The sequence below is a fragment of the Mobula hypostoma genome, chromosome 11 (genome assembly GCF_963921235.1).
Source record: "Mobula hypostoma chromosome 11, sMobHyp1.1, whole genome shotgun sequence".
Taxonomy (NCBI): Eukaryota; Metazoa; Chordata; class Chondrichthyes; order Myliobatiformes; family Myliobatidae; genus Mobula; species Mobula hypostoma.
Genome location: NC_086107.1, coordinates 90997817 through 91022969, shown reverse-complemented (window position 1 = coordinate 91022969; position 25153 = coordinate 90997817). Strand labels below are relative to the sequence as shown.

Here is a 25153-nt window from a genome sequence, read left to right as displayed (position 1 = left end):
CAGGGTAGTATATCAAAGTTCGAAGTAATTTTATTATCAAAGTACATATATGTCACCATATTCAACCCTGAAATTTATTTTCTTGCAGGCCTACTCAATAAATCCATAATAGAATCAATGGTTGACCACACTAACTGGGTGACCAATCAACATGCAAAATGCAAATCTGTGCAAATGCAAAAAGAAACAAATATCAAGAACATGAGATGAAGAGTCCTTAAAAGTGAGGCCATAGACTGTGGAAGCATTTCAATGATGGGGCAAGTGAAGTTGAGTGAAGTTATCCCCTTTGGTTCAAGAGCCTGATGGTTGAGGGGTAATAACTGTTCCCGAACCTGGTGGTGTGGGTCCTGAGGCTCCGCTGCCTTATTCCTGATGGCAGCGGTGAGAAGAAGGAATGACAAGTGATGGGTTAATGGTGACATATACGTACTTTGATAATAAATTTACTTTGAACTTTGAGATGAGATCTGGAGCATCTCACCTGTCCATGCACAGGGGAAGAATGTGCTCCAAATCCTGGGCACAGAGCCATTTATATCATTGGGACCTCCTGTCCCTGTTCATCCCCATCAACATAAGGTACTGTAGCCAGCGATATACACTGAATAGAGGCAGTGATTGCCACTGGAAGACCTTCAAAAGTTGAAAGTTCGAAGTAAATTTATTATGAAGTATGTAGATGTTATCATATGCTATCTTGAGAAATACAACAGAATTTACAAGTAACTGTTGTTACGTACCCCGTAACTGGGTTGCCAAACCAGCAGAAATGGATCACTCAGTTGGAGTCTGGAGTACTAGAACTAAGAAAGTTTTATTAAGGAAACAAGCAACACAGTAATCGAAAGGATAATAAATGCAACAGTTCAACAATGATGACCACACATGTGCACAGAATTAAGATAACAGCATCAATCAAGCTCTATCGTTGTCTAGGGGTAAATGACCAATTTCAAAATGACTCAAAGTTCAGTCCAGTTTAGTAGTTCAGTTCGCAGTAATCGTTGCCATGGCGGTGGACAACGTGGGGGAAGAGAGAGATAGAATAGGAACAACTCATCATTCAGAACGGCTTCACTCACAGACCAGCAAGATTGCTCACAGACCAGCGAGATGGTTCACAAACAGCTATTGGGCGGGTCCTTGGTGATGTCACCTGAGGTCACCGACTGTGACCCCTCCTCCAGATGCGGTCGATCCTCTGCAGTGAACCCGGCACCCAGGCAAGGGCGGACACACACCGGGTTCCCGCTGATCGTACCTTTCCACCCACTCGTGAGAAGCGTACCGCTTCCAGGGTCTCGTTACCTCGGGTGGCGTGTGTGTCTGTCTTAGCGAACCTGTCCCTTTTTATCCCCCTGCTGGGGTATCGCCTGTCCATCACTTCAAACAGTTCAGGGCTCAAAGGGGGGAGCCGCTCCAGACAGCTCTTCCTCCCACATCCCTTCATTACACATCTCCAGACGCTGCTCCATTGTTCCTTATCTCTCCTTCCCCTGAGGGCAGGTGGCAGACCAACTGCTGATGCCACTGATGCTAGCCCAGGCCAGCAAACATCTTAATTTTATGTGTATTCTCGTAACACTGTATATAGACAAAGACTGACAATAGTCAATGTTGGGCAGTAAAGCACTTGACAAAGTCTCTCATGTTCAGCTGATCCAGAAAACTAAGGCACCTGATACCTGCAATAATTTGTTAAACTGGATTCAAAAGGAGCTTGATCATGAAGTTGGGGGTGGAGGTGGTGCGGAATGTGTCTCTGGCTGGAGGTCTGTGACCAGTGGTGTTCCACGGGTTCTGTGCTGGGACTCCTGACATTTGTGATATGTGGTTAAATAATTTGAATGTAAGTGCATCGGGCTGATCAGTAAGTTTATATTTATTGATTGATTGAGATACAGCACAGAATAGGCCCTTCCAGCCCTTCGAGCCACGCTGCCCAGCAACCCCAGAATTAGCCCTAGCCCTCTTATGGAACAATTTACAATGACCAATTAACCTACCAACCGGTATGTCTTTGGACTGTGGGAGGAAACTGGAGCACCCGGAGGAAACCCACGCACTCACGGGGAGAATGTACAAACTCCTGACAGACAGCGGCAGGAAGATATTGTAAACAGTGAGGAAGGTTGTCAAAGCATACAGTGGGATATAGATTAGTTACAGGTTTAGGCCCAAGAAATGGCAAATGGAGTTTGACCTGAACAAGTTTTGATGTGCTGCACTTTGGGAGATGAAGTGTAAAGGAAAGTGCACAGAATTCGAGGAGTCTTTAATGTGCAGAGAGACATTCCAGTGCACCTGTAGCTCCCTGAAATGGGCAATGTGAGTAGATAGGGTGATAGGGCGAGAGGGTGGAAACAACACACTGTTTTCATTGGTTACAATAAAAAGTCAGAGGCAATTCAGCCCATTGGCTCCGTGCTTGTTTGTAGGGAAAAAACATCGACTGGTTCCCCTCTCCTCTCTGCATTTCCTGTGCCTACATTCTCTCATGTTACGTCATTCTTTTTTGGTTCTCTGCTACTATCCTGTTTAAGGGGTAATTTCCAGCAGCCAATTAACACACTGCTCATCTCCAGTCTGTGGGAGATACTGGAGCAACTGGAGAGACCCCGCAAGGTCTTAGAGACCCCACAGAGACCACACAGGAACTTGGAGATCCCATATGGGCTGGGACCCCCCCTGCCACGTGGTCTCAGAGAGAGAGCAAACTGTATGGAACTGACTCTGCTACCCACAGCCAATCCTCTATTAATTATTGCACCATGCGTAGCTGTGGGAGTGCTGGTGTATTCACAGGGGTATGTTACTCCTGCAGCCATTGGTATATGAGTTATTACACTGCGCGCAATAGTGGGAGTCCTGGTATCTTCACCGGGGTATGTTACTTCTGCAGCCATTGCTCTCTGAGTTATTCCACCATATGCAGGCTGTGGCAGTCCTGGTGTATTCAGAGTGGCATGTTACTCAGTGTGCAGCAACGGTGACTGTCCCTTTTCATTCTGAAGATGGTCAGTGTTACTACTACCGGGTAGGAGATGGGGCTGTCTCTGCCTCCAAATACACTGTGATGAATATGCACATTGACAAACTTCTGTAGATGCACAGTGCAGAGTATCCTAACTGGTTGTATCACAGCCTGGTGTGGAATGCCCTGGAACGGAAAATTTACTGAAATTGGTGGATACAGCCCAGTCCATCACAGGCAGTGCACGTCTACAAGGACCCCTGCCACAAGAAAGCAGCATCCATCATCAAGGACCCCCACCATCCACTACTTCTCACTACTACCTTCAGGTAGGAGGTATGGGAGCCTTAGGTCCCACACCATCAGGTTCAGGAACAGTTATTACCAGCCAACCATCTGACTCCTGAACCGGCGTGGGTAACTTCACTCACCTCAACTCTGAACTAATCTCAATTTCAAAGACTCTACAACCCATCTTCTCAGTATTACTTATTTACTTTTTTATTATTTGCATGATTTGTCTTCTTTTGCACATTGGTTGTTTGTCAGTCTTCGTTATTTATAGTTTTTCGTAAATGTTATTGTACTTCTTTATTTTCTTGTAAATGCCGCAAGAAAATGAATCTCAAGGTGACACATATGTGATGTATATGGTGACATATACATATTTTGATAATAAATTTACTTTGAACTTTGAGTTCTGCTTAATCACTATGTTGCGGGCCAATCTCTCTGAATGCGCATCTGAAGGCTTCCTCTATTCAGTGGGATCACGCACTCTATAATTACACATAATGAGTTTACTCAACAGGAAAAGGGCCTCTCCTGCTGAAATACTACAGTGTTCCTGTTTACTCAATAGGCTGGGGGCTGGGCACTGTACAAACAGTGCAACCCATGTGAGGGCAGATGGATTGCACAGTGTGTTTAATTGTAGAGGGTAACTGTTTACTCAGAAGCATTGTGGAACTATACGACTTTCATGTTCATTCAACAGGATAAAGGTTACCCTGTGCATAATTGTATGGTTTCTGTTAATTCAATAAGTGGGATCCTGCCATCTTCTCACCGCTACCATCAGGTAGGAGGTACAGAAGCCAGAAGTCCCTCATCACCAGGTTCAGGAACAGCTACTTCCCTTTGACCATTCAGCTTAGAACCAATCAGTCACTGCAGTTTATGACCACTTTGCACTACAATGGACTTTGCTATTTAGTGTTCTAATTTTGTACTCTTGTAAAAATTGTGTACAGTTTATCTTTTTCATGTGAATGCTATTTATCTGACGCTCTGTGCCTGTGACGCTGCAGCAAGTAAGTTTTTCTCTGCACCTGTTCACACATGGATTTGTGCAGATGGCAATGAACTCGACTCTGACTGACTCTGATGCAGATGGGGATCATTTAATTAAGAGAAAGTAATCTATTTTCCACCTGTTAGTTTTGTGTTCACATGTAACAATTCAGCGGAGTGTTGATGTGCACTACGTCTCCAGTAAACAAGATCAGTGCAACCTTCACTGATGTTTGCCACAAAAAGGTGGCATCCATCATCAAGGATGCCCATCACCCAGGGCATACTCTCTTCTTATTAATACCATCAAGGACAAGGTGCAGGAGCCTGAAGACACACACTCAACACTCTAGGCACAGTTTCTTATCCTCCGCTAACAGATTTCTGAACCGATAATGAACCACCCCATAAGCACTACTTCGCTAGTTCTGCTCTCTTTTTACACTTATTTAGTTTATAACATAATATATCTTTTTTTGTAAATGTATTACACTGTACTGCTGCCGCCAAACAACAAATTTCATGACGTGTACATGTGTCAGTGATATTAAACCTGGATCTGATTCTGATTTTGAAAACACGGGAAGCCTTCGTGTTCTGTTGCAGCTGACACTGGTGGACAGGGGAACAGGTTCAGAGCACACGAATGTAGCCAGATCAAATGACCATCATAGGCAAAGGCTGTCAGACACCTCTGAACCATGAGCCAACCGCTCTGAATTAGAGGTAGCTTTGAAAACTGAGATGACAACAGAAATATGATAAATCAGGAAAACAAAGAGATAGTTGGAGAATTTCAAGAATTGTCAAGAAGAAATTCTTTTAAAATGAAAAGACTTTGTACAATGGCTACCATGGAAACATAGTAAGTTGAAAACATTGGTTTCAAAGATTTGTGTTTGCACCGGGGACACTTCACAAACACACTTTGTCTCACAGACTTTCCAAGGAAGTTGGACTTGTCAAAGTTCTCAACCTTGTTTGAGCCTTGGTTTACAAAACTGAATCATGGGTTAAGGATGGTGCTGACTAGGGCAGCATTTACCATCCAGCCCTCATGAACAACAATATTCCCTCTGGTAGAGATGTTCCTATAGAGCCCTTGGATTTAGAATCAACCATTTCTGTTATGTGAGTCACTTATATTCCAGTTCAACTTGGAAAAGTGTGAAATGATTCATTTTTGAAGGACAAATTTGAAGGCAAAATGCAAAGTTAATGGCAGGATTCTTAGCAGTGTGGAGGAGCAAAGTGATCTTGGCGTCCACTTCCAGAGATCACTCAAAGTTGTCATGCAAGTTGATAGAGTTGTTCAGAAGGTGTATGGTGTGTTGGCCTTCATTAGTCGGGGGATTGCATTCAAGAGCTGCAAAGTAATGTTGCAGCTCTATAAAACCCTGGTTAGATCACACTTAGAGTATTGTGTTCAGTTCTGGTCACCTCATATAGGAAGAATGTAGAAACTTTAGAGAGGGTGCAGAAAAGATTCACCAGAGTGCTGCCTGGACTAGAGAGCATATCTTATGAGGATAGGTTGTGTGAAATAGGGCTTTTTTCTTTGGAGGGAAGGAGGATGAAAGGTGACTTGATAGCGATATCCAAGATAAAAGGCATAGATTGAATAGAAAGCCAGATACTTTTTTTCCCAGGGTGGAAATGGCTAATACAGGGTACCTAATTTTAAGGTGATTGGAGGAATGTATAGGGGGACGTCAGAGGTAAGTTTTCCTACAGGGTGTGGTATGTGTGTGGATCGTGTTGCCTGGGGTGGTGATAGAGGCAGATACAGTAGGGACACTTAAGAGATTCTTAGACAGGCAAATGGATAATAGAAAAATGGAGGGCTGTGTGGGAGGGAAGGGTTAGTTTGCACGACATTGTTCGCCAAAGGGCCTGTACATGGCTGTAATGTTCTGTGTTCTATGTTTAAGTCAGGATGCTGTGTAACTTGGAGGAGAACTGTTGTTGGTGATGTTCCCATGGGCCCGTAGGCACTATTCTTCATGGTGGCTGAGTAACCGGTTTGAGAGCTGCTGTTCTCGGCAAAAAGCTGCACTAAGTTTGTGGTGCAGTTTGCAATCACCCCGTACCAGTGACAAAGGGACTAGTACTTTTAGAGTGACTGACAGGATATTTAGTCAAATGGGCTTCCTTGTCTGGAATGGAGTTGAAGTTGTTGAGTGCCTCTCCACACACACCCAAACACCTACACCTGACGTGTGACCTGTAGAAGATGGAGCAGCTCTGGGAAATTGCCGTTGTCACAAGCTTCTAATCTGCTCTTGTCATTCCAAACTCATGAGTCTGGCACCTTTAGAAATTTACTGCTGGTGGTCCACAGAAACTAGTCTGGCACCTTTAGAAATTTACTGCTGGTGGTCCACAGAAACTAGTCTGGCACCTTTAGAAATTTACTGCTGGTGGTCCACAGAAACTAGTCTGGCACCTTTAGAAATTTACTGCTGGTGGTCCACAGAAACTAGTCTGGCACCTTTAGAAATTTACTGCTGGTGGTCCACAGAAACTAGTCTGGCACCTTTAGAAATTTACTGCTGGTGGTCCACAGAAACTAGTCTGGCACCTTTAGAAATTTATTGTTGATGATCCACAGAAAATCCAAACAACAACAACTGCTGCATTCAACTTCCTCTGAGCAGGAGAATTGTTCTGTCTGAACGTTGTCACTTTCTGTCTCTTATTCGGAACCTGAAGCTTCCATAAGTCAAGAACCCTGTCAGCTGAAGTCACAGAAGTTGACTGGTGGCATAATCAGCTACAGGTAAAGATGGATCTTAGGGAATTTTAGATCTTAGTTAGACCTTAGAAGCCTTAATTACCATAGATTCCAAACAAGCTGGACCACAAGAGTTGCTGGACTAAAGAGTTTTGGCTTGTATTTATAAGGCTGACCAAAGTTAGTGGTGATTTTCCCCTTCCTTCACACACGGTGTTGATGGTGGGGGTGTGCTGCTGTTAGATGTTGAGTTTTGGACACCCATTTACTGGAGACAAATTGTGTTCTTGTCTATACCTTGCTGCCTCAGTAAAGTAGCCAACTTAATCAACGACACCCCCCACCCTATCTGGACATTCTCCCTTCTCCCCTCTCCCATTGGGTAGAAGATACAGAAGCCTAAAAGCACATAGTACATAAAAGTCTTAGGCACACACACACACACACACACACACACACACACACACACACACACACATACACACACACACACACACACACACATACACACACACACACACACACACACACACACACAATCTTTTGCACAGTACTGTAGTAATTTTAAGTATTACACAGTACTCTGCTGAAAAAATAAACAAATTTCGTGACATTTATGAGTGATTATAAACCTAATTCTGATATGGGTCCCTGATAGTGGGAAGGGGGCAGGGAGAGGGAAATCATGGTTGGGAAAAGGGGAAAGGAGAGGGCAGGGAGTGGAAAGCACCAGAGAGACATTCAATAAGCCATTTGTTTGGAATCAAATGACCTGGTGTCTCAAAGTTGGGTGTGTTTGCTCCTGTACCACCCTCAACCTCTGGCACTCCTTCTCTGCCCCCTGTCCCACACCCCTCCAAATGGTGCTCCACCCTTGCCATTCCCAACATCCTTTCCTTCCACCCCATTTACAAACTCGCTCTCCATTCCACATTGTCAAATGCAGTGCTGTGCAAAACTCTTACTATATATATATATATATATATATATACACCCAGGATTTTTGCACAGTATTGTATCAGCAGCTTCTGTCCTGCTTTTAATAGGGATATTGAATGGACCCCAGTAAGATAAGATGGAATCTTGGCTTCACAAGTTACTTTATGATCTTGCACTTTTATTGTTTACCTGCACTGTAGCTGTTATGCTTTTATCTGGATTGTTATTGTTTCACCTCATTCTACTATAATACAGTGATTGGACATTGTGATTTGGATTGTGATCTGATCTGTAAGAACAGTATGCAAGACGAGCTTTTCACTCAGTGCGTGTGACAATAATAAACACCAATACCAATAAAAAATTGAACAGGTTTTTCACAAACACGTGCTTGACCATACCTGAATCTGCTCAAAGGGCACTTCAAAGCTGAAAGACTCGTTGTAGTACGGGTTCAAGGTGTTCTTTTTAATAGTCGTCTTCTTCTTCTTCAGCCTCTTGGAATTCTGCATGAGGTGGATTTTCACATATGGATCTAGTATGAACATTAATTCCAGGATTAATGAGTAGATGCAAACTCCTCATTGTGATTTTTATAAATAACTTTGACGTGTAAGTGGAAGGGTGGGTGGTATGTTTTTGGGTTTATGGATAGTGTGGAGGGTTCTCGTAGCCTGTAATGTGATATTGACAGGATGCAGAGCTGGGCTGAGTGGTGGCAGATGCAGTTCAATCCAGAAAAGTACAAAGTGATTCGCTTTGGAAGGTTGAACTTGAAGCCAGAATACAGGGTTAATAGCAGGATTCTTAGCAGTGTGGAGGTAATGAGGGATGGGTTCATGTCCATAGATCCCTTAAAGTTGCTGTGCAGATTGATAAGGCTGTTAAAAGGGGATATTATGTGTTGGACTTCATTAGTCAGGGAATTGAATTCAAGAGCCAAGAAGTAATGTTACAACTCCTTAAAACTCTTGTGGTTAGACCACACTTGGAATATCATGTCTGGCTATGGTTGGCTCATTATATGAAGGAAGTGGAAGCTTTAGAGAGGGTGCAGGGAAGATTTTCTTGGATGCTGTCTGGATTAGAGAGCATGTCATCTGAGGATAGGTTGAGTGAGCTAGGGCTTCTCTCTAGAGCAAAGGAGGATGAGAATTGACTTGATAGAGGTGTATAAGATGGCACGAGGCATAAATAGAGTGGATAGCCAATCCCCTTTTCCCAGGATAGCAATGACTACTATGAGAGGGCATAATTTTAAGATGAAAGTATAGGAGAGAAGTTAGAGGTAATTTTTTTACACAGGAAGTGGTGGGTGCATGGAATACCCTGCCAGTGGTGGTGGTAGAGGCATTACATTAGAATGTTAAAGAAACTCTTAGATAGGCACATGGATGATAGAAAAATGGAGCGCTATGTAGAAGGGAAGGGTTAAATTAGCCTTAGAATTGGTTAAAAGGTTGGCACAACATTGTGAGCCAAAGGGCCTGTACTGTGCTGTACTGTTTGTTGTATTCATGTATGAGTGACTTTATACTCAATACAGCCCAGGGGAGAAATGTCTGCTGGGGTACTCTGATGGCTGCAAGGAGCATCAGCAAAGCAAATCTATAGCACAAAGTCTTTGGACAATACAACTACTCCCGGGTTCACTACTTCAGGTGAATGGAGCCAAGCACAAACTCCCTTTGCCCAAGAGAACTGCGTCTGAACAGTTCAAAGACTGCAATGTGAGTACATCAGACTTCACAGTCCTGATTATCAAATTATTTGGGGTGTTTGGAGACACAAGACACTGCAGATGCTGGAATCTGGAGAAATACATCAAAATTTGGAGGAACTCAGCGGGTCAGGCAACATCTGTAGAGGAAATTGTAGAATTAATGTTTTGGGCTGAGATCTTTCATCAGTCATTGACTGTCCATTTCCTTCCATAGATACTGCCTGACCTGCTGAGTTCCTCCAGCGCTTCTTGTGTTGCTAATAATGAGAGGGAGTTATTTTTAACTAACTTGGTCCCAAAGAAGAGTGAAAGCAGGGACTCGATAAAATAAATATAATTACTTAAAACCATTGTGGAAAACATTAGCATTGATGCTATTTAGAATGTAAATTTGCAATGAGAATTCAAAGGATATGGAAGAGAAACAGGATGAACAAGAATGATCCTGGGAGAGAAAGTGTTAATATATGAGGAGCATTTGATGGCTCTGTACTCACTGGAGTTTAGAAGAATGAGGAGGGATTTCCTTGAAACCTATCGAATATTGAAAGGTCTGGATTGAGTGGATGTGGAGAGGATGTTTCCCATGGTGGGGGAGCCTAGGACCAGAGGTTACAACCACAGAATAGAAGGAAGTCCCTTTGGAACAGATGAGGAGGAATTTCTTTAACCGGAGGGTGGTGAATCTGTGGAATTCATTGCCACAGATGGCTGTGGAGGCCAAGTCATTGGGTATATTTAAGGCAGAGTTTGATAGGTTCTTGATGAGTATGGGGGCGAAGGGCAGGTCAAAGATTATGGTGAGAAGGCAGGAGAATGGGGTTGAGAGACTTGATGTGCAGAATGGCCTAATTCTGTTTCCATGTCTTATGGTCGCATAATAAAAAGAGGGGTGACTCTGTTTAAACTTGAAATATGGTTGTTTTTCAGTGTTATTGATGGTGGAACCTTTGTTACTGTGTTGAGGTTTGATGGTGGTAGGATGGTTGCTCGATTTTAGCTGAAACTGTAGATGCTGGGGTTGCTGCAACCATGAGCGGAAGGGAAGGGCAACTGGTCACAATCCTGGTAAAGGGGTGGTGAAAGATAATTCCATCATGGGCTTCAAACAGAAACTAGAAACATGCTCCTATTACTACAGTCAGGGGAATGAGATCACAGTCAAACTGGATGGGCTAAGCAGCCTCATGTTATGCGATAGCATTTCTTTGAGTCTGTCCCCAGGAAGGAATGCTGTTTCCTAATTAATGTCACTGGCAGGTTTGGAGTTAAGTGCACACATCTGTGCTGTGGATAAACATCAGCCCACCTCGGCCTTGCTCCCTGGAATCCTCCTAATCCTCACTGTGAAACCTTTCTCAAAGCCCAGCTCTTAGACCATCTCCTTTCAGCTATTATTCAACATCTGTTCTCTTCTACCTTGGGATATTTTATGATGTAAACATCATTAAACAAATGCAAGTCAGTATAATGGTAACTAGAAGGTTGAAATAATTCCTGTGCTTCCTTGTTTTGGGGAATGGCAGCTGCAAGAATTGATCAGCTTGGAGAGATTGGTGGGTGATTGGGGACCTTAGACTATATGGAGTTTAGTTTCACTAGAAACTTAGGATTTTTCTAAACTCGATGCTTCATAGACTAACTGTGCAGAGTATTACAGGACATATTGAGGATGTAATTTGGTTGAATGTAATTTCTTGTCCAACCTACTTTTATAGTTGTATAAATATTGATGGAATCTAAATATTTTAACCCTAAATTGGATTTTACATATGCCAAGCTGTTCACTTTGCCGAGACAAAACAATATAAAGCATTGTGTTGGACATCAGCAATTAAAGGGAGATATATTCCTGATACATCTGACTAGCCATGGGAAAACATCATTTCGATCAAGCCTAACTCGTATGTCCGCACGTCCATTCCATCTGACAATCCATCCTTATTCTGTGAACCTCCTGGAAAGCAAAACTTCCCGGTGGCTCAATATTTGAATTCAGATTCCCATTCCTGTTTTAACTTGTCGGTCCATGGTCTCCTCATTTGCCATAATGAGGCCAACCTCAGGGCGGAGGGGCAACACCTGTCTAGGTAGTCTCCAACCTGATGGCATGAATATCAAATTCTCCTTCTGGTTAAAAAAAATTCCCTCCTCCTCCACTCATCTTCTATTCACCACTCTGGCCTCTCACCTCTTCTCACCTGCCTATCATCTTCCCCAGGGCCCTTCCTCCTCTCCTTTCTCCTATGGTCCATTTTCCTTTCCTGTCAGATTCCTTCTCCAGCCCTTTACCTTTCCCATCCACCTTCCCCTCCCTCTATCTTTTTCATTCTCATGTCTTCCCTCTTCCTTTCCAGTCCTGAAGAAGGTTCTTGGCCCGAAACATTGAATATTTGTTCATTTCTATGGATGCTGCTTGACCTGCTAAGTCATAACATTTTGTGTATATTGACCTGGTCTCTGACCTGCTTTCATAGCCATAGTGTTGAGTGGCTCCCCTAGCCTGTAACTGCAGGATCAAGATACAAAATACTGGAGAATCTCAGTAGGTCAGGCAACATCTAGGAGGGAAATGGATAGTTAACATTCCAGGCTGACACTCTTCATCGAGTCCACATGAAGAGTCTTGACTCAAATTGTTAACCGTCTCTCATCACAGATGTTGCCTGACGCACTGAGTTCCTCCAGCATATCACTCAGTGATTCCGGTTTTTGCAGCTGCTGGTGTCTCCAGGATGATGACAATGGGAGATTTGGAGACTGAATTAGTGTGGAGGTAATGAGTCTCTCACTGAGAACTCATCCCCTTTCTCAGAAAGGATGTGTTGTCATTGGAGTGGGTCCAGAGGAGGTTCATGAGGATGATTCCAGGAATGAAGGGGGTTTAACATATGGGGAGTATTTGGCAGTTTTGGGCCTGTACTCACTCGAATTTAGAAGAATATGTGGGGATCTCATTGAAACCTATTGAATGTTGAAAGGACTAGATAGGGTGCATATGGAGAGGATGTTTCCTATGGTGGGGATATCCAGAATTAGAGGGCACAGCCTCAGAATTGAGGGGTGACCTTTTAGAATAGAGGTAAGGAGGAATTTTTTTAGCCAGAGAGTAGTGAATCTGGAATGCTGTGCCACAGACTATGGTGGAGGCTAAGTATGTGGGCACATTTAAGGCGGAAGTTGATAGTTTCCTGATCGGTCAGGGCATCAAAGGATGTGGCGAGAAGTAATGAATCTCAGGTGTATAGGATTGAGTGGGATCTGGGATCAGCCATGATGGAATGGCAGAGCAGACTCGATGGGCTGATTGGCCTAATTCTGCTCCTGTGTCTTATGGTTTTACTTTCACCCTGAAATCCGTGTTCAGCTCTCACCTGACAGTCCACCAACATCCATCTTCTTCAGGTTTTTGGCTTCCAGCACAATGACAGTGAGCTTGCCTGCAGTCGGAACGTAGCGAAGCGAGAAGCAGATATCGCCCAGTTTCTCTTGCTTTAACAAGAGACAAAAATGTTGGTGACTTTCTCATAAAAAGCAGAACAAGCAATACGTGGTCACAATGATGAATGAATTATGCCGGACTTATTCTAGTCTATTTTGGTTGGTCTTTGGTTGACGCCTTTCTCTGACATCAAAATATTTTTCTCCGCTGACCAAAGAACTGGTGGATGGAAGTAGAAATATTTCCATTTCAGATTTATTCATCACATGTACATCGAAACATACAGCTAAGTGCATCGTTTGTGGTAACAGCCAGCTAAGATGTGCTGAGGCTAGCCTGTAAGTGTCGCCACACGTTCTGGCGCCGATATCCTAGTTATTAATTGGTTGCTTTGAGAGTGCTCCCCTCGGCTGGGGTAACGGTGTCTATGGCCAGACCAATGCCCACAACACCGAGACCCACATCACAGGCAGACAGCCCAATGCCAAGCTCCTGAGCCAGTCTTGGTTGGAGATGTCCGTGCTAGAGAGAGGAAAAGAGCTGAGGGTGTGCTCAAAGGAAAAAAGTACACCATCTCCTCTGATTCTTGGGGATCTCTGGCTTGTTAGGGTTCATTCAGAAGATATATTCTGGATAGCATAATTATGGATTAACGAAAATGAGAACCAGTCTTCAGGAAATAAAAGCTGTTCGCAATTTAACTTCCAACTGATATTTTGTGGCTAGTGAATCCAATCATTCTGATTCTGTCTCACTGAAACTACATAGGGGAAGATAGTAGAAGAATGTCTGACTATTAGCCTTTTGTTAAAGGTGTATCTGTTCCACTTAAGTAACAATTCAGGTCAGAATCTGTCTTGTCACTTAACCTTCTGGTTAGTTGTATATTCATGGAGCCATCCATCAACCCTATAATAGAAGGGGTGTATTTTGGGTGTCAGGAGATTGTACTGAGGCTTTTGGAACAGACAACAATATTGAATATTCAGAGGTTCTACTAGTTAGGATGTGCTACTATTGTAAGTAAGTAATTCTGTAAATTTACCTGACCCCGACCATATTCAAAATTGGGTGGCAGGGTGAAGGTACATCTCTACCAAAAAAGGTGTAAGGCACTCCTTCCCTCCACTAGCTTGTAGGTCTTTTGGACAAGGTGTAGCACCTGCTTAACCCCCTGATCAGGTCACGTGGAGCCATGGGAGCAGGTGTTAGATGGTTGTATGAGCAACTGGTGCATATCACGAGTCCTGGTTATGAGATCACTGACGCCAAACAGACAGTCTCTGAAGAGTATTGATAATGGCTGGGGTTGCCTGTCTTGTAAAGAGACTGCCCAGAGGAAGGCAATGGCAAATCACTTCTGTAGAAAAAATTTGCCAAGAACAATAATGGTCAAGACCATCAATGCCCGCGTCATATGACGTGGCACCTAATGAATGAATAATTTTCAAAATGTTAAAGTTAAGTAGGTGATTCTAGCGATTGAAACTGGTTTATTTTCTTTGTATTGACGAAGTATAAACACTGTGTCAGGAGGGTAAGATTCCCTTGAATTCCCCTGGACTTGGTCTCTACTGGAGATTTGCTGGGCCAATAAAGACTTTTATATTCCCACTTACAACAGGCCCTTGAGAAGGGACCATCAATATGACATTGATAACTACAGGTTCATGCATTGGGAGACCAGAAACGCTGTGTGAATGGCAGGTGGAACACACAGCACCTGATAAACCATCACCCGCTTGCCCTGTCAGGAATCTCCAGGTCCAGTCACATCAGTACATCTGGCAAGTCTGGGATTGGAATTGAAAGGGTCTGCAACAATATAATACAGTTCTTCTACACAAGAGAGTTAGGGAAGGAGTCTGAAGACAGACTCAACATTTAGGAATAGCCTGTTCCCCTCCGCCATTCAATGAAACCTATGAAATATGGTACAAGAGGTAAGGTGGTAGAGTCTAGGAACAGAGGGCAGAGCCTCAGCACACAAGGATATTCTTTTAGAGCAGGGATGAGAGGTAAATTCTTGAACTAGAGGCTGGTGAGTCTGTGAAATTCATTATCACAGACGACTGTGGAGGGCAAGTCATTGGGTATATTTAAAGCAGAGGTTCATAGGTTCTTGAATAGTAAGGGCATCAAAGGTGAGATTGAGAGGGTAATAAATCAGCCATAATGGAAAGGCAGAGCATGTGAAAGGCTGAAAGGAGAAGAATTAAGCCAATGTCTTTAGGTCTATTAGATTTTTGAATGGACAATGACCCAAAAACAAAAACTCACTATCATTGCTCTCTTTTTGCACTACAAGATGATACGACTACCAGGCTATCTCTCAGCGGCATGCAGTTATCTCCATACCTCCTCCTTCTCAGCCGACTCAAGGTCTCTCCATTCCTCGATCACGTGAGCCAGGTCAATGCTGCTCATTGGAATCCGGATTTCACCAATGGCATCGTGCTTCGAAAACCGGTCAAAGTCGTACACGGCCATGACAAGGATTTTACCTCCCAGCTCTGAGTAAGGAACCTGGAACAGAAAGTCAGGTGTGAACTGAAGCAGCAGACACATGTGTTACAGGGAAATACTAAGATGGTGACTCAAATTTTCCCTCTTTGAGTAGCCACCTATGTGCATATACTGGGACAGCTCATACTCACCTGGGGCTGATAGATCCATCACAGGTCAGTTCAACCTACACTGAGATCCCAGGGCATTACAACATTGAGATCAGTGACACACTGGAGGCTCGGTGTCAGTCAGCATTGAAAATCTATTGCACAGCAAACAAGATCAGTTTACTCAGAAAACAAAACGTTCAGAGTTGAACTCCAGTGAAAGCAGGGTAATTTCTCCAGGAAACTGCAAAGGGATGGTCATCTCCCATAAATTCGGAGCAAAAATGAACCTCAGTGATTTTCAACAGTGTAAGCACCAAACCGGATTAACAAGCAATTAGCCAATCCTCTCCTTTATACAGAGATTGACCTGATCTATTCATTGTCATAAAAGTTTGTCTTTATTGCATCAGTGTTGTATCAAATAAAAATGCAGTGCAACAGAGTGATACAGCACCCTTCGGCCCAACCAGTCAAATAACAGTTCAGCACAGACTAGATGGGCCGAAGAGCCCGTCGTGTTCTATGACTCTGTGGTCAAGTTGCAGACCTGAGCCAGTATTTGATCCATATCCCTCTAAATCAGGGGTTCCCAACCTGGGGCCCACAAACCCCTGGATCGGTGGTAGGGGTCCCTGGCATATCAAAGGTTGGGAACCCCAGCTCTGAACCTTTCTGATCCATGTAACTGTCTAATTGCCTTTTCAACGTTGTGATTGTATCCAAATCAACCACTTCTTCTGGCAGCTTATTTCATATACGCACTATAGTCCCGCCATTTAAAGGTCCTCTTTAAAACTTTCCCCTCTCACCATCATCCTACATTCTCTCAGTTTAGCCTCCCCTACCCTGGGAAAAAGACTTTAACTATTCACCTCATTTACACCTGGTGTTATTTGTTAGGTCACTCTCAGCCTAGTATACACCAGGGAGAAAGGTCCCAGCCCACTCCGGAACATGACATCTTTTCGTTACTATGATTAGGGAGGAGGTACAGGAGCCTGGAGACCCACATTCAACATCTTTCTCCTCGCCGCCATCAGAGGTGGGTGGGTGAATGGTCACAGTCTTTTTCCCGGGGGGAGGGGAGTCTGCTGGCGGCAGGGTGGAGATATGTCCCTATCAAAGGAGGTGTAAGGTGCTCCTTCCCTCCACTCACCTGTCTTGTAAAGACACTGCCCAGAAGAAGGCAATGGCAAACCACTTCTGTAGAAAAATTTGGCAAGAACAATCATGGTCATGGAAAAAATGACTGAACAAAAGAATGAGGTGAATCTAAAATTTGAGGACGGCAATTTAAGTGAAAAGGGAAAGATTTAAAACGGACCTGAGGGGCAATTTTTTCACACAGAGGGTGATGGGTGTAGGGAAGGAGCTGCCAGATGAAGCTGTAGAGAATCAGGGTCATGAAATTTGTTAGCTTCGCAGTAGCGGTTTAATGCAACGCATAAGATAAAAGAAAAAGAAAAAAAAATAATAATAATAAATAAGTAAATCAATTACATTGAATAGATTAAAAATTGTGCAAAAACAGACATAATATATTAAAAAAAAGTGAGGTAGTGTTCATGGGTTCAATGTCCATTTAAGAATTGGATGGCACAGGGGAAGAAGGTGAGTGTGTGCCTTCAGGCTTCTGTTCCTCCTACCTGATTGGAACAGTGAGAAAAGGACATGCCCTGGGTGCAATGTTTACAAGACTTTTGGAGAGGTACATAGATCGGAAAGGTTTAAACGGCTATGTTCCAAATGTGGGCAAAAGGAATTAGCTCAGATAGACATCTTGTTTGGCCTGAACGATTTGGGCCAAAGGACCTGCTTCTGTGCTGTATGATTCTCTGACTCTATAGGGTACAATTCCTAAAGAAACACAAAACTGGTGGCCTGAGAGCCTGTAGTAAGAATCCTAAAATATTGGCCAGAGAGCACAAGGAACAATGTATGATGTGTCAGGGAAGAATGGTCTGGGTGCTGGGTGACCAAAGTATTGTACCTGAGCCTGTAGTGCCCGAGGCAATGGTCATGTGAAGGGTTGACCTGGACAAGGGATCGACCCAGGTAGGGGTGGAGAGAAGTGACCAGGGTATAAAAGAATGAGCACACCAGTGGTGAGGTCTCTTGCATTTGGGCTCATGGCAGGTTAGGTTGCAACTGACACTGTGGACTGATCGGAACATGGCACTGCAGTTAAACAGGCTCAGGCACTTCTGAGAAAAGTACCACTTGTTGTAACTTAGCAATAGAGTGTGTTGTGTGCAGCGTGTTGCAAGGCTTATTTTATCTGATCTGCAAACAGTCCTTAACTTTTACCACAACCGAGTCCGAATCAGAGATTGGAGGTTGGAGGTCCATTATCTGCAAATTTGAGAGTCCAGGGTCAAGGAATGGAGACTCAGAGGTGGCCTGTCTTGGGGTTGAGGGTGGGAAAGAGGCTTGTTTTGCTGTTGTCTTGTTTTGTTTTGTTGTTGTTCCTGCTTGTGATGTTCTGTGTTGTGTTCTGCTGAACACTGTGGACATGCTATGTAGGCACCAGAATGTGTGGTGAAACTTGCAGGCTGCCCCCGGCACTTCCTTGGGTTGTACTCAATGCACTTCACTGTCTGTTTCAAAGTTCAAAGTACATTTGCTATCAAAGTATGTATACCATGTACAACCTTGAGATCCACCTTCTTGCAGGCAGCCACAAAACAAAGAAACAATAGAATTTATGAAAACTCCCGCACCACAAAGACAAACATTCAGTGGGCGGAAAAGAAAGAATGAATCATGCAGACAAAGAATCCACAGGACATGGACTGCAGAGTCCCCAAAAGTAAGTCCACAATCTCAGAGCCAATTCAGTGCTATATCCTGTCCCGGAGCCCGATGGCTGCAGGCCGCAGCTGCAGTCAGTTCAGCGCTGAGGTGAGTGAAGCCTCAGTGAGTAATGAGCTGAACACCAGTTTGTTCTTTGCCCTCAGCATCGACGCCTTGAACTTTTTAATCTGGCTCGGCGCTTAAATCGGTTAAGCATCAGTTCATTATCTGCTCTCGGGCCCGGGTCCCACTGCTTCAATCCAGCCTGAAGTTTCAGTCCAGTCCCAAGTCTGCTTCAGCAATGGCTGCTGCAGCCATACCTGCATAGTCGAGGGTCCACTTTGGCAAATCCTTCAGGGTTCCACTAAAACGCCAGATCGTACAGATGGTTCAAAAGCACAGCTCCAGAAGGGAAATTACAAACTGCGGATTGCAGTTATCGTAGTCCAGAAAAAAGTATATTTAGTAGAATTGTTAGCTGCCTGCAAAGCATCGCTGTGTCTTGCCAGCACCATCTTTATCGATGCACATGTGATAAATAAATCTGAATATTACAAATGCCACGTATATTAGCACCAACTTATCATGTGGAGAATGGGTCATGGACAGAAACAGAAAATACAGGAAGAACTCAGCCAGTCAGGCAGCATCTGTGGAAAGAAAAACGAGTCCATATTTTGGGTCAGGGACCCTCTCTCTCAGCCCACATCCCCATGACTAAGCTGACATTGTACAGTGCAACAGTATGTGGAAAGAGCGGGAAGCTGAATTCTCTGCAATAAACTTGTATCAGTAACTTCAACCCCGTATCCTGAGAGCAGCACTTACGTAAATATCTCATGTCAGTCTACTAAGCAAATAGAAAGAAAAACATAATTCAAATATTTTCCTTGTTGCGAAGTATGTATGCTCAGTGAGTTCTTAACCTGCAGAGACCTGTTGTAGTGTACACAGCGACATGTGTGAGGCAGCCGTGTGTGCGTTACTCCACAATTTCTCAAAGACTTTTGTACACAGCGTCAGTAGTCAAGGGGATAGTTAGTCGCATGACGCAGTCCTTAAAGGGTTGACAAATTTACAACTAATATTACACAAAGTATACCCCTTCCCCTGGTCACGGTGATCCGAGAGAGGTCGTTTAAATCTTTGACAGGGCCCACTGACAGTAAGTATGGGGCTCCCCAGGGTGAGGCAGCCCAATATCTGATCCCAGCAACTGGGTCATTCCTGAGGACAACTCTTCAATCATTTACTTTTGGCCAGCGGTCAGACCTGAATCTGCCCGGGAAGAGCAGATCCAGGTGGGAATCTCCCCGACTAGATGGTCAACATTTTAATTCATAGGTCTCATAGTTGGGGCTGTCCAATGGGTGAGCCCCTTCTGTGCTGTTATACCAAAAAGCCCAAACGACCTGGAAGTACTCCCCAGAGTTGTGGTGGAGAATAGACTGCCACCCGTCTGCTGCTGGACAGTTTGGAGAGATATGAGTTAGAATGTCTCGCTGCTCCCAGGCTCTGTGCTCTAGAGTTTTGTCTCAGGGACTCGATGGACCAAATGGCCTAATTCTGCTCATAGATCTTATTAGTCTTATGGATGCACAGTACATAGCATCAGATAGGGACTGACAGAAGGGTGGATCACCCAACATCTGTTTCTGCATATTTCCGCAAATTCTCTGCACACTTTCCACTCACTCTCCTTCCCTATAGAAAATAAGCCAATAAGATATAGGAGCAGAATGAGACCATTCGGCCCATCGAGTCTGCTCTACCATGCCATCATGGCTGATTTACTATTCTTCTCAACCCCATTCTCCTGCCTTATCCTCGTAACCTTTGACACTCTTACTAATCAAGAACATATCAACCTCCACTTTAAATCTACCCAATGACAACCTCACAGCCGTCCATGGTGATACCACCCTCAGGTTCACCACCCTCATAAAGAACAACCCAAAAGAACTTAACGAACAGTCCATGCATAAATGCATCTCTGTCATTCCTAACTTCCAAACAAATGGTTTCTGTCATTGATCATCCTAGGGAACTACTGCAAAATTCCTGCCGAAGGGTTTCAGCCTGGAATATCGACTGTACTTTTTTCCATAGATGCAGCCTGGCCTGCTGAGTTCCTCCAGCATTCTGTGTGTGTGTTACTGTTGTACCTTCCATCCCTTTCTGTTTCCCCTCAGTACTTTATGTCCAGGCATACCTAGAACCAAGCAACACACACAAAATGTTGGAGGAACTCAGCAGGTCAGGCAGCATCTATGGAAAAGAGTAAACAGTCGACGATTCAGGCCGAGACCCATTTTTTACCAGTCCTGATGAAGGGTCTCAGCCTGAAGTGTTGACTATTTACTCTTCTCCATAGATGCTGCCTGGCCTGCTGAGTTCCTCCTGCATTTTGTGTGTGTTGCTTTGGATTTCCAGCATCTTCAGATTTTCTCTTGTTTATACTTAGAACCAATCTGTAATTACTGTTTCTAAAACACTGATGCTTGTTTGCTCATTCGATTGTCTAAACTCCAGACGGCATTGCTCTGGGGATCTCCGGAACTCACAAGAACATGTTGGAGAGAGGAGGGTGCGAAAACTAACAGCTTTTCCTTATTGTTTCCCTCCTTATCCCCTCATTATTTCTCCCAATGTGGAGACTAATGCAGACCCTGGGTTTGTGTCGAGGTGTCGGCTGTGAGCAGCAGGACAAATACTATCTTACGTTTCTTCTTCTACTCCCTTTGAATGTTAGACTCACCTCTTCCTGCCACTTGGTCTTAGGGTCAGCAACAGTCCTTAATCAAGTGAACTGAGTTCAGGACGCCGAGCACACTTTTACAGTATCTTGTTTCCCCCTACAAATCATTCTTGCTGAGATGAGATACACTTTAGAGTCACACACACAAAATGCTGACAGGATTCAGCAAGTCTATCAGTAGCTTGTTTCCCAGGACATGCCCTCTTCTCATTGTTACCATTGGGAAGGAGGCACAGAAGCCCGAAGGCACACACTCAGCGATTCAGGAACAGCTTCTTCCCCTCTGCCATCTGATTCCTGATTGGACATTGAACCCATGGACGCTATTTCACTTTTTAATATTATTTCTGCTTTTGCACTATTTTTAATCTATTCAATATGCATATGTACTTACTGTAAATGATTTACTTAAAAAATTCTTTCTATATTACTATGAATCGCATTGAACTGCTGCTGCTAAGTTAACAAATTTCACAACACAAGCCTGGGATAATAAACCTGATTCTGATCCTGATCTGTGGAATCCTGATGAAGGGTCTCGGCCCGAAACATCGACCATTTATTCCTTTCCATAGATGCTGCCTGACCTGTTGAGTTCCTCCAGGAGTTTGTGTGTGTCGCTCTGGATTTCTTGTGATCATGAAATACATTTATTGGCCATTCTGAGTTACAGGAACAGGCTTCCATCTCCTCACAGTGCTCCCTCACACTGTCCCTTCCCTGCATTTGAGAAATATTATTGACTTTGAAGAATTTGTCCATTCATTCTAGAACCAAAGAACCTGTGGGCTTCTCCTTAAGCATCGAGTGCCTGTTATAGCCTGACAGGACCTGTTGTGCCATCTTGCACCGAATGACTGCTCAACAGTCAACACAAAACAATTATACCCCTTGAGTAACACACTCAGACTGCTGGAGCAACTCAGAAAGTCAGGCACCATCTATGGAGAGGAGTAAACAGGTAACATTTTGAGTCAAGGCCCTTCATACTAGCCCTTGTTCCTCTTGTACTTCAAGTCTGCACATCGCACTCACGAAGGTGAGTTTGTGGACTCCCACACTCACACGACTCCCATCGTGTGCGCGAGGTGCAGTGGTCAGTGTAACGCTGTTACAGCGTAAACAACCCAGGATCAATTCTCGCCACTGTCTATGTAGGGAGTTTGTACGTTTTCCCCATGACCATGTGGGTTTCCTCTGGGTGCTCTGGTTTCCTCCCACAGTCCAAAGACGTACCAGTTAGTAGGTTAAATGGTCACATGGTTAGTCACATGAGCAACGCTGGCTCACTCTGCCACAAAGGCCTGTTACCATGCTGTATCTCTAAGTAGTAACAAATATTTAAAAAAATGGTGCTTTCATTAGCTCCAACCCTCTCCCATCCTCATTGCCAGTGTTGTGAGTACACCTTTAGCTCCTAGTCTCTGGTGGGATAATATGTAGGGTGTTAAGAGTAACACACAGGAAACATAGAGAGCTGGGGAAGGCGTGTGCTGCTTTCTTCAGGGGATTCACATACAGAGTCATAGTTACAGAGTACTACAGCACAGAAACAGGCCCTTCAGCCCATCTAGTACATAACAAACTGGTTTATATATTATATGCAGTCAGTGGCCATTTTATTAGGTACAGGAGTGAACTCAGTGTGATCTTTTGCTGCTGTAGCCCATCCACTTCAAGGTTTGGTGTGCTATGTGTTCAGAGATGCTCTTATGCACACCACTGTTGTAATGAGTGGTTATTTGAGTTACTGTTGCCTTCCTGTCACCTTGAACCAGCCTGGTCATTCTCCTCTGACTTCTCTCATTGACAAGGCATTTTTGCCCACAGAACTGTTGCTCACTGGATTTTTGTTTCTCGCACCGTTCTCTGTAAACTCTAGAGACTGTTATGCGTGACAATCCAAGGAGATCAGCAGTTTTTGAGATACTCAGACCACCCTGTCAGGCACCAACAATCATTCCGTGGTCAAAGTCACTTAGCTCACCATTTCTTTCCCATTCTGATGTTTGGTTTGAACAGCAACTAAACCTCTTGACCATGTCTGCATGCTTTTATGATGCATTGAGTTGCTGTCACATGATTGGCTGATTAGATATTTCCATTAATGAGCAGGTGACCATGTGTACCTAATAAAGTGGTCACTGAGCGTAGGTGCACAATGACATGCATATGATCAACTATGTCATGCAGTGACTTTCCACATATACATCAAGTCTCTGGAATCCCTTCTTTCTTTCCTAAGTTTTTCTCCTGTGGATCAGTTTGATCAAACTTTCAGTCACCCTTGTAGTATAGTTAATATTTCAGTAATATTTGAGTAACAGTGTAAATATATTTGATTAAGTATTTGTTATTTGTTTACATAATTTGTAACGGGTGATAGGTAAGAAGTAAGTGAACAGCATACGTTATTATGCCACCACATCACTTGTGAGCGTCTCACTGAAGAAAAAGGAAAACTTAAGTACACAAGTATCCCTGAGCACCTGTGTTTTTCTTTTGATTAGTTTATGGAGTTACAACACATAACAACCCCAATCTCAGTGTATTTTCCTGCCTCCAAAATGTTGTTTAATGAAAAGAGCAGATGCGTGTATGGTGGGATTTGAGCTCAACTTTCCCTTATGTCTATTACCTTTTGGCCTTGCTCCCTGTACTTTGCTGCCTTCCTGAAACTGGCAGATAGAAGGTGTTGCTCAAGGACTGTGTCAAATACTTCAGTAAGGGATAAATAAAAATGTCAAGTTGATTACTCATATTCCAAGCTGTGAAATATTTTCCTATGTTACAGCAGATGTAAAATGTTTCAGCAGAACCTGACAGACGTACAATTTTTCAATTTTCTAATTACTAGAACGTGAACATCCCCGGGCAATGCCAGCATTTATCACACATCCTGAAATGCCCCTGACCTGAAAATGAAGTTAAACATCATCCTGGTTATAGACTGGACTTAGGATGACAGAGTCCCTTCCCCCACACTGTACACATACACTCTGTGGCTGCTTTATTAGGTGCATCTGTTTACCTGATTGTTAATGCAAGTATCTAACCAGCCAATCATGTGGCAGCAACTAAATGCATAAAAGCATGCAGGCATGGTCAACAGTTTCAGTTGTTGTTCAGACCAAACATCAGAACTGGGAAGAACTGTGAGCTAAGTGACTTTAACCATGGAAATTGCTGGTGCCAGATGGCGTGGTTTGAGGATCTCAGAAACTGCTGATCTGGGATTTTCATGCACAATGTTCCTTAGAGTATGCAGAAAATGGTGTGAAAGACAAAAAACATCCAGAGAATAGCTGTTCTGTGGGAGAAGACAACTCGCTAATGAGAGAGGTCAAAGGAGAATGGACAGATTGGTTCAAGCTGACAGGAAGGCGACAGTAGCTAAATTAACCAGGTGTTACAATAGTGGTGCGTGGAAGAGCATCTCTGAACATACAATACGTCGAACCTTGGACCACAGCAGCAAAAGACTATGAAGATACACTCAGTGACCACTTTATTAGATACAGGAGGTACCAGACAGTAGGGAAGTGAGTCTTTTTCACAGTCAGTCACTTCCACCTTCACCATGATGGATTCTGGTTCTCCAGTTCCAGATGCAGTTGTTTAGTTGAGTTGATATCATGGTGCAATTCCAACTCATGGGCAGACTGTGGGCATGCTACGTCTGCCTCGGAATGTGTAATGACAATTGTGGGCTTGTGTCAGTCGTTAACACAAACGATGCATTTCACTGCATGTTTTGATGTAGACATGATAAGTAAATCTGACTCTGCGCACTGGATGAAGGGATGATGACGAGGAAGTAGAGAAGCGGTTAGTACAATCGCTTTACAGTGCCAGTGATCGCCAATCAGGGGTTCG

At 43.7% G+C, this 25153-nt stretch overlaps 2 protein-coding genes across 10 annotated transcripts in view; one reads left to right on the top strand and one right to left on the bottom strand.

Annotated features, from left to right (window-relative positions):
* LOC134353936 (uncharacterized) overlaps positions 1-25153 on the top strand; it is a 431517-nt gene that overhangs the window by 101877 nt on the left and 304487 nt on the right. The gene's annotated exons all lie outside the window — the stretch shown is intronic.
* The window catches only part of LOC134353935 (synaptotagmin-1-like), a 142918-nt gene that overhangs the window by 1050 nt on the left and 116715 nt on the right, over positions 1-25153 (bottom strand). For all 4 annotated transcript variants that reach the window (XM_063062497.1, XM_063062501.1, XM_063062500.1 and 1 more), the window contains exons 6-8: positions 15467-15634; positions 13041-13158; positions 8345-8478 (exon numbers count right to left, since the gene is read on the bottom strand). In XM_063062497.1, the coding sequence (XP_062918567.1) occupies positions 8345-8478; positions 13041-13158; positions 15467-15634 (420 nt within the window). The remainder of the gene's footprint in view (positions 1-8344; positions 8479-13040; positions 13159-15466; positions 15635-25153) is intronic.